Genomic DNA, 10,434 nt, shown 5'->3' on the forward strand with positions numbered 1-10,434 from the left:
ATCAGAGAAAGTTGGGAGAAAGAAGGGGGTTGGTACAGAAGGGGTCAATTCTGCCCACAGAGAAGACAGAATCGATTTTTTTTTTTTTTTTTTTTTTGTCTCGTGGAACCGAAACAGAGAATATGGAAGGGAAGAAGATGGAATGTGGAATGAGGACCTTTAGCTTTGATACCAAATTGATGGAGCAGCCTTGGGGAAGAGAGGGAAAATTGCATAAAGAGGGGGAAGGGATCACAGCAACACACAAATTCACTAATCTAAATTCTATTAAATTAAATTCACTCTAAAAATCAAACATTGAGTTATGCAAGTATATAAAGGGAAAATAAAATACTCCTACTTAGACTCCAAAACTGAAACCTACTTCTCTACCTCCTACGTATCCTACTCAAAGACAAATAAAAGGCATAATGTAAACTAACTACTACCAGCCCTTGTTGGACCAAAAACCTGGGCTGGACCGGTTCTTCTTGGCCCTTGGCTTCCACAACGGGTCCTGTTGGTCCAACCAGGTAAGTGCAATTGTATCTACATCAGATACAGAGCATAATATATTCACATTGTAAGTACCTAGGAGATTGTGCTTTAACTTGGCCAGATTGATATTGCAAGGTAGCTTCTAGCATTGTTTCTGCCATAATTGCCCGCTTCTCCATTTGTGCAAGTGACGCCATGGCCCCTTCATATTTTTCCTGCAATCCGTCTGACTCTTGTAAGACCGGATAAAACATAAAGAGCAGAATATTATAGAAGACACTGTGTCTGGAAATCTCGGTTTGGTACAGCTGGAGTGCTGGAGGACTTGAAGCCACAGAACCCTAGCAAACTACAAATGGAAACCATGAACAAAGAACAACAAGGCTAAGCATCTCTTGGTATACAGCTACAAGGGAAATGGAAGAAGAAACAATGGTTGTCATGCTTAAAATTATAGATTGGAAAGAAAAACAAACATTAATGAATTTGCAAGCAGGAGCATTGTGGACAGCACTGAAATCATTTGTGACCAAGAAACAGAATTACTGATGAGTAACCAGGGAAGCAAAAAAGACTTAGCAATCATGGATCTACTTTGAGGCTATCTTCAAATGTCATAAAAAAGGGGACAATTTTGTTTCTTTTTATTGAGTTAATATTATAACCATGGTCTTCCTTGAGGGCACTTAGGGTCGAATGTTAACTCTATATTTTTAGTAGATCTATTATTTACTAGTAATACATCTGATTCTACTTTTCTAGGTCAATTTAGTTCTCTTCTATTCTTGCTATTTAAAATACATGGATGAGAAGGGTAATTTACAGTATTTGGGATTTCTAATTTTAGGTGGAGTATTCATGAGAACTTAAATATAGTGTAGCAACTCTGAAACATTGAAATATTTTTTCTGTTTTCCCTTTTGGTGAAGAACATGCACATAATTGGAGATTAAGAAAATTTTAATTGTAGCAAGGCTCTCTTAACATGTATGGAAATTTATCTTCACTAATCTTGACATTCCTTTTCATGTTCTTTTTTCTACCAGAGTTCTCACTTCACCAGTTTCTCAGAAAACCTCATTCACAAGATCACTGTCTGATTTTAAACCCAACTCTCACTCTAAAATTTTATTTCAAACACTATAACTTCTGTTGTTGGTTAGAAAGATCATATAGCATTACCTCTTTCACCCTCTCTTTTTCTTTACACTCTTCTCCTTTCCCGTGTATTCTCCCCCCTAAGAGGCTAAGAAATACATTGCCTCATTACTCACATGTAGCCTGCTACTTCTATAATATATAGGGATGACAATGTGGCAGATCAAACCCAACACCTTCCTGATCACCCAATTGGTTAGGGTTTTTTTTGTCCAGCGTAGAAAAAGTTCCTAAGGCCAACATTCGCCAGGTTCAGGTCTGATTAGCTTACGACATGGACAAGTCCCTTGGAAGCTCGGCAGGGTGGGCCAATATTTAAAGGGAACATGTTCAGAATTGCCAAAATTTTCCCCAAGCCAACTTATCTCAATATGTCCTTTCCGTAGGATTCTTCCTTGTCCATCCTACATCAACTACCATAAACTGAAAATAGATACTTCCTATCTTGTTGTCCATTTCCATATCTCCATTATTATGAAAGGTTCATTAGACAAGCTACAGTTCAAAGAAAACTAAAAGATTTATGCACCATTTTAATAACATGCAACTGCTTGAGTTTTTACTTTAAAAACTTGTCTTATTTTCTCTACGGAATATGAGATAGTATTTCCAAAAATCTGTGAAAAATAGCATAAGTTTCATCATCCCTTTTAATCAGAGTTATGCAGGTAAATCCCTCCCATGATAAGCACATAAATTCACATGGTAAACGCCACCAGTACATAAAAGAAAAAGGAACCTGAAGGACATTAGCAGCATATCTCTGAGCAGCTGCATCTTGTTCAGCAAATCTACGAGCATCTTCAGTCACCTTTTGTTCTTGCTCCACCCGCATTAGGACCTGTGTCAAAATTTGATTCAATAGTGAATTGACTCTGAAAATTAGCAAATAGGCTTAGAGCTGGACAAGACAACTGAAAAAGGAAAAGATAATTCTTTAGTTGCCAGAAAGGGAAAGGAGTTTAGAATGCACAAAACAAATTCACCAGGCAACATTTGAGCGTCATTCAAGTTTTCTTCTTGGTGTATTTTAAACCACGGAAATCGAAAGAAAATACCAACACAAAACGAGTAAAAAAGGGATGTTGAGCGAGTCCTATAATTGAATCCAAATTCAAATGGCTCCTTGCATCTATGTAACATCGTACACAAATGGACAACAGACACGAGGAAGAATCAAAACCTGAAGCATCGCACGTTCTTGTTCCTGCTTATCTGCAAGTGCCTGCCGTAGTTCAGCTACCTCTTGCTCCAACTGTTCGACCTGTACAGAAGAAAATTGATACTCTGATCTTCTATGCAATAAAAATAAATGAGATTTTCTGATAAGCGAGAAAAGAATCAACAACTGCACAGAATGGCACCATTCCAGATTAGAATATCTTTTCTTGGAAAAAGGGCCAGTAAGTTGTTTTCCAAAAAAAATCAACATCCTCTTAACAATCCAAACCATGGAAAGAAAACGTAATGAAGAGGTCAAACATGGGTCCTCAATAGTAAAATGAAAAAATGAGCAACGATTCTAAACATATGATTTAAACCAAAGAAATCACTTGAACACAGTTCTGAGATGATTAAGATGCATGGCAGCCAATGCTCAGACACTATTCCCTAAGCTGGGTCAAATCTGCCACATAGCAATTTGTAGGTGCTCAAACTCTGTATACATGTCCACGTCAGCCCAAAGGCACTTTGCCAATGGCAGAAGAAAGCTTTGAAAAGCAGTGAAAGTTAACAACCTGAAAAATGATTGACAGCTGAAAATACAATGGAGAGTCAAATACAAGCAGTGTAGTTGAGTTGAGCCATGAAATTTTGTATTGGGATCCTTTGGGACCCCCATCTACTGAATGATCAGAATGGACACATCGGCTCTCATCTAGCTCAAAATAGCCTCCATAATAATTGAATATCAGAGAAATTATGTGACATTATTTCAGTAGTATTCTCATTCAATCAATATACCTGTAATCAGCTTCCAATATCATAAAAACATCAAAAGATGAAACTAAAACATGAAGTATCGGATTAGAAGAACCCTAGACCATGGGTATCTGACATAGATAGCCAATAAATCAGGAAATTCATTAACTTGATAAATAGTTAGCCAAATGATACCACATTGTAAGGCCCTGTTTGGCTGGATGTGTAGTGAAGTAAAAAACTTTTATCAGTAAAGTAAAATGAGATAGGTGAAAATGAGATTTGAGTAAATATATATGTATATATATATATATTAAATTTTTTATCAATTTCCATATGCTTAGTTGTAATGCATATTGTTATGAGGCCCCTACACTTTTGTTTTCTTATTGGGTAATATTTTACTTCAAATGATGTTCACTTTCTGCAATAATACAACTGAAAATTTTACAACTCCTAATTTCTATGTGTTGTCCACACATGTTTATCATGCCACTCTACATAAACTTCATTTCCAAACACTGCACTGAAAATTCTCTTTCATATTTTCTTTCTTTTTTCGGCTTACTTCACTGTACATATTAAAATTTTATTTTACTCTACGCGCTGCACCTCTGATATAATCTTACAGGACTTCCTGCATAGCAGGTGTGCAAGAGATTGAATTATTAGGAAGCATCTAAAGGGTCATCCGTGTTTGCAACCAGAAGAGGGGGCTCCTGGTGGGAGGGTGGTAAAGCCTTCACTAGCACTTTGGATGAGCACAAGCTCGCCCTTGCAAAATTCAATAATGGGAGGAGATTTTTGAAATGATTGTCCACTGAACTAAGATGACAGGTACTGAGTTATTCAGATTCTACACAGGCAATTCAACAGGGATCCTCTTTGTTCATAACATATTTCATTTGTTAACAGAATTAGATTTCGCGAATTTATATTATTTCTCACTCCATTTTTGTATTGTAAATCATTTTCAAAACATGGTACTGAGTTGTCTCAAGATCATTTACATAGTTAAGTCATAAAGTAGAAGTTAGAATTGATGCACAAGAAATCCATAATGTGCAGGACCTTTATTTACGCTTTCCAATACTTCTTTATCATAAATTAATGGATATATTTTGCTTGCTTTATGGGTAGTTCTACCAAAATCCCGTAGCAGGTTCAATATTTTCATAACCAAGGAAGGATTCTGAAAGTTGTACTAGACTGATTTGAGCAAGTTATTTCTTCTCCTATTTTTCAATTTTCACTCACTATGTTTGCTGATTCTGAAGCAGGGGAGTTTATAACATCATCCTGACAGAAGCATAAAGACAAACAGGCCTTAAGAGGCCATTCTTACGTTCTGCCAAACAGGGCTTAGTTGCCTGTTTTAAGTAGCTGCCGGCTGGGTCCACCAGACACATCGTGGGGTAGTTATTTCCTTTGTTTCAAGTTCTTTTTGTTAGCTATCAACTAGGAGTTAAGTTGTAATAGAACTCCCCCACATTGGAGAGCCCCTTTTTTGTTTTTAATTTCAGTTTCCTAACAGGTCTATTACTGCCTTTCAGTTTCCTATTAGGAAACCCAATTTCTACTAAGTTTCATTTAAAACTTGTAAGAGCCCAGAGCTCCCCAAAATCTATAAATGAAAGAAAAACTTGTCTTCTTCAATGGAGCTGCTGTGAGAATCAGTAAAGGGTGCGATTCAAGGTTAGTGGTGGGAAACTATAGGTCACATTCCTCCTCTCTATATGCTCAGTTTTCCTTCAAGTATTGATTTCTTCTGTTATTTTTCAAGCTTCTTGGAGGATTTTTTGATATAAAGATTTGAAGTGTTTTATTCTACTGTTATTGCTGGTTCAATACTATCGTTTGAGGCATTAAAATCCCAGCAAAATAACCACCAGCAAAACCTTGCGGCAGACCTATTTTGGGCGTTAAGTTGATGAGATCGAATGAAGATGTCATCAGAGATCTGGTCAGCAGATCATCACCCTCTTTTGAGGTGTCAAAGGTCTTCCTAAAAGAGGCATTCGACCAGGGTTTCAGGCAGATCAAAACTTGGATCTTCCAGGTTATAGAATATTAAAATCTCCCAAATCTGTCCACTTTTGTTTCTAGATTTGGTTATTTGCTTATTGGCTTCAACCCAACCATTGAAACGTTGCAGTGTTTGGGGGTTTTGTTATACTAGTAGTTTTAGGCAAGGTTCAAAATCTCAGGGTTGGGCTGAAACTACCAAAACTTGGCATAACCCATTTCTGCACTTAGAATTGGGGGTAAAATAAAAAAACTCGCCATTCAATTCCGGTCAAAATTTTGGCCAAAACTTCCGAAACCTGCCAAGATTTAGAACCATGGTTTTAGGGTTACTTGTGATCCTGTATTGGTAATTCTGAACCAAGGGTTTAGTCTACCTACCCCCCCCCCCCTGGAGGCACCACCACCAGATTCATTCCTGTTTCCTCATAAACTACAATCAGAAACTCCAACCATTCCAGATACCAATTTCAACAATACATCAAGCTTTCACCTCATTCCAACAATAAACCCATAGAAACACTAGATAGCAGTTGGCTACCTTTAATCTATTCAAAATTCAGTTCAATTCCTCTAAAACTGTACCTGCGCCATGGCCAGTGCCTTTTATCCATTTCAGGAACACATTACAGAACCAAAATCCTTCTACACCTTCAACCCTTATGATTATAAAAAATGTAAAACTATCAATGAACCATCTGTTTCTGCCATCATTTAAACACCAAAATCTAGTTTATTTACTACAGCCAGCCTCTAAACCCTTGTAGCTCCCATGATCAAATTGACTGATTTTTATGCAGGTCCATGCCCCAATTAAACCAGAGCAGTTGACATGGCTGTTAGCCAGCCAGCAAAATTAACTTAGCTTGCTCCTACATTTAAAGTGATTGTCAGCCTCATGTCCATTGACCAGCCAGGATGGGACACTTCAATACATTTAATGTATTTTCCAGGAAGTATAATAATGTACTTGTGAAGAAAAGTACTTGGAGCTAAAGATGGCCAAAGGGCCCAAAACATGTCCAAAGAGCTTAATGAAGTCTACATAAATATGCACAGCAAGACAAATGTACGAACAGACAGAAATGTCAAGTGGAATCATGCTGTGTTTCTAGGATTTAGGCAAGAGACTACATGGTTCTTCCAAATTTAACATGATGACCTATAAACTGGAACATTGAACATAGGACCAATAATTATCTCATCTGAACATGCTTCAGATATACCTTTGCACTTAGTTGCCGCCGATTATCCTGCTTGACCATCTCCATTAGTGCTGTCTCCAGCTCTTCAGCTCTGCAAAGATCAGGATCCATGTTCAATTTCAATTTTATATGATAATCCTAATAAATGATATTTGAGAAAAAAGTCATGCCACAGAAGAAACATCAAATATTATATTCAGGAAGTTGTTCTCAGAATCATCGCCACTCCGACATATTTTGAACACCAATCAGCTCTTAGAATTTAAAACTGTGGTTAAAGCAACCTTCCACAGGCATACAGCAAATGATTTAGACATAAAGCATGAGAATTCCAGGTCATCAAAACTCTCCTACGTGAAAAGCCATTGTAGGACATTAAAGATGATAGATATTTCAATAAGACCAAGCACTTCGAAATTTTAAGTGCAAAGAAGGATGGTAAACATTTTTATTTTTGGGAAGATAGTAAACATTGATTGAACCAGAATACTTTGCAATAAACCTCCAGCTTCTGCTGCCCAGGTAGGTGATGCGAAAGCTTCTTTTTTATTTTTGGGCAGGGATGGGGGGGAATCTAGGAATCTTTATGGTATATCTTTGTTGATTTGCTGTTTTTAGCAATCCAATCTTTACCTTCTATTGTAATATAAATCCCAAATTTTACCATTTTTAGTAAGCCCAAAATTCTTAAGTATACTAAATACAGTTTTACTTATTTTAGTATTGCTGTGATGCAGCCCATGAGGCCATAACTTGGTTGGATAGGCATGATTCTATTTGAAGGTCATTATCTATCCATAGATACAGGTTCTGTGAGTTGTTTAGTCATTAAGTAATAGAGTTTAGAGGTTTAGCCATCCATCTAAGCTGGAGGCAGGTTGGTTTAAGTCCTCTTTGTTGTCTGAATATTTTTTTCAGATTAGAAATCCGATTAGGAATACTTTTAGAATCATCTCGTCTTTAAAGAGTCCATAAATAAACTATGGCATCCCCATTGATTTAGTTGATATTTTGAATATAAAATTGAGGTTTTTTTGTTGCTTTTTGCATGGACCAGAGTCTATCCAAGGTCGACTGAGGCTGCACGTGTCCTATTCCTTATTAAGTTTTTTTTTCACATATAGAAGAGGGAAAAGGGCATACAGATTTTAGAGGAAGAATACCCACTCAAGAGAAGAGAGAAGAGCAGAGACTCCAAGAACAAAAACCCGAGAAGATTGCCATTAATTGATCTCGCATCATTTGTGAAGGATTCTTCAAGTTCATCAAGAGAGCAGCAAGGGTTGTGGGAAGAGGAGAAGAAGAGCTACCAACAAACCTAGCTTTTGTGAGGAAGGACACAAGGAGGGTTCTACTCGTTCAAGAACATTGATTGGAGCTCTGTATGTGTGGAGGTGAAGCTTGTGAGTGGAGGAAGATAAGGAAATACAACATTGATTGTAGGTAATCTCCCTATTTATATTCACCTATATGTATGTGCTTTAGACAAGGTGTTCGATAAAATGTCATAGTAAATATTCTGACCATATTGTAGGCATTTGCATTTGCATTTGCCGTTTTGACTGCATCATCGCAAGTTATCCAGTTGGCACTCCGTGCGGTGGGTGTGCCAAACAATTTATTGTGCATTATACCCCGGCTAGATTTGGGTTGTAGCCCAAGTAGCCGTTTGCACCATTTGACATAGCCATCTTGGTAAACCACGTATATTTGGTTTGCTCTAGTGGTTTGTATGATTGTGTGAATGAGTGCCTACTCAACTGTGTCAGATCCCCTCAAGTGGAGAACATTTTTGTGAGACCTTGCGTCACTGATTCACCCCCCCCCCCAAATGACAATATGAGTTCAACAACTTGGAGCTTATTTGAATCAAATTTAATTAGTTTTGTCAGACCTAGTCATAGTAAATGATTAGAATTCGCCTAGGCATCGCCCAAGCAGAACCAAGGTGTTGTACAGACACAAGGCCTGCTCATGCCTTTCTATTTGCACAAAAGCACCCACATTGGTCGCTAAGGCATCTCCTTGGTCAGGCTTGTGACCTAGGGGGATGCCTTTGTGTATAGTGTTCCTATTTCTTGTGTTATACAAAATTGATGTCCTTTCTGACTTTTTGATTGTTTACATAGTTTATAGTTTATGTACACTTATCACGCATGGGATCATACATGTTTATCAGAAAAAAAAAATAGCACAAAGCAAAACAAGGGAAGAGAAAGAAAAGAAGGGGAGAAGAGCAGAGCTGAAGAGGTTCGAACTGCAGACTGTGGACTGCGACTCTGTGAGCAACCCAAACCCTTCTCTGCTTCTGGTGGCTCCTGCGACAATCGTTCTGCATAGTATGCATGCCTAGCAGCCTATGTCACCTACGTGACAGGACACCTGTCCACCAACTTGGGTTGCCATGACAACCATGTGTATGACTATGAATTTAAGTAGTAGGACTAACTTTCATCATCTTTTTATTTTTTTAATTTAACAATTTAAAGTTTAAACCTTTGGATCATATTTTGATTTAGATTAGAATTAGGACCAAAAATATGGCTATGGTTTTTAATGGGTTAAGAGAATGGTTCTCTTCCAACAGTGTGATCGCCAGACCACCTTCTTGCAGTTACTATTATGGTAGCAACAACAGTTCCAGCACCTAATCAATCCAGTCAATCAGTTCAGTTTGCTTAGTTTGACTAAACTTAAAGCTATGAATACAGATGCAGCTATTTTCAATTGTTTTACTACTCTTTCCAGTAAGTTTTGCTTTCATCTGTTTCCATATCATTTGCAAATTATAGAATTTCATCTCAGCCCCACAAAATATTGACACTCCCAATTTATGCCGACTGTTTCTCTATTAGTGGGCCCATCACCTGCAGGCGGTCAAAGCGCTCTGCATCAGTAGGGTTGAACAATGATCGTGCAAGAAGCTAGAAAGGGCCCTCTTGTATTACAGATAGAATAGTGCACTGAAGATCAGTGGTGAAATCAAAGGTGGGCACAGAGCAGACAGCTAAGAAGAGTACCAATAGGTGGCAGGCAATCCTTTGCTGGCAATATTTTATTTTCTTTCAATTCTTTAATTTAATAATGTTCAACTATCATGGGAGATTCATTATTTTATAAACTGAATTAAAGAACTGACCAATGAGGCAGGATTGAAGGAAGAATATAAGAATATTAACAGGTGAAATCAAAGGAATGGGAAAATCCTAGCATAGTTGTCAAGGCGTCGCCTAGGCGTCACCAAGGCGACAACTTGGCATCCAGGCGGTTTGCCTGGGCCTAAGTGATAGTCGCCTTGTTGTACTGCATGTCGCTTTGTGTTTTGACACTTATTTATGTCAAATATCATTTAAGTAAATGTTTACTTAAGATATATTCATAAAGAAACAAATACCCCCTATTTGAATCCAATAAAAATAGTTTAAAAATCAAATTCTAAAAGGATAAGAACTTAACCCCCCAATCCAAGAACAAAAACTGGATTTTGGTTATATGGACGATTTTCAACTTTTAAATGCTAGGGTTTTTCTCAATTATGAAAATTTTATAAATTCTATCATGTTAAAACATTGCTAAAAACCAAAAGTCCGGTATTACAACTCAGGTTTAAGTAATCTTAGACTAGTTGGAAAGCTGGTTTTATGTT

The 10,434-nt window shown here is 37.4% G+C and overlaps 1 protein-coding gene across 1 annotated transcript in view; it reads right to left on the bottom strand.

Moving 5' to 3' along the window:
- LOC122057501 overlaps nt 1-6,879 on the bottom strand; it is a gene marked incomplete at its 5' end in the record, with an annotated part of 11,011 nt that extends 4,132 nt beyond the window's left edge. The window contains 4 exon segments of the mRNA XM_042619620.1: nt 571-692; nt 2,375-2,476; nt 2,819-2,899; nt 6,810-6,879. Coding sequence (XP_042475554.1) covers nt 571-692; nt 2,375-2,476; nt 2,819-2,899; nt 6,810-6,879 — 375 coding nt within the window.
- Between the last annotated feature and the right edge of the window lie 3,555 nt (nt 6,880-10,434).

The sequence above is a fragment of the Macadamia integrifolia genome, chromosome 12, assembly GCF_013358625.1.
Source record: "Macadamia integrifolia cultivar HAES 741 chromosome 12, SCU_Mint_v3, whole genome shotgun sequence".
In the NCBI taxonomy this organism is placed as follows: domain Eukaryota; kingdom Viridiplantae; phylum Streptophyta; class Magnoliopsida; order Proteales; family Proteaceae; genus Macadamia; species Macadamia integrifolia.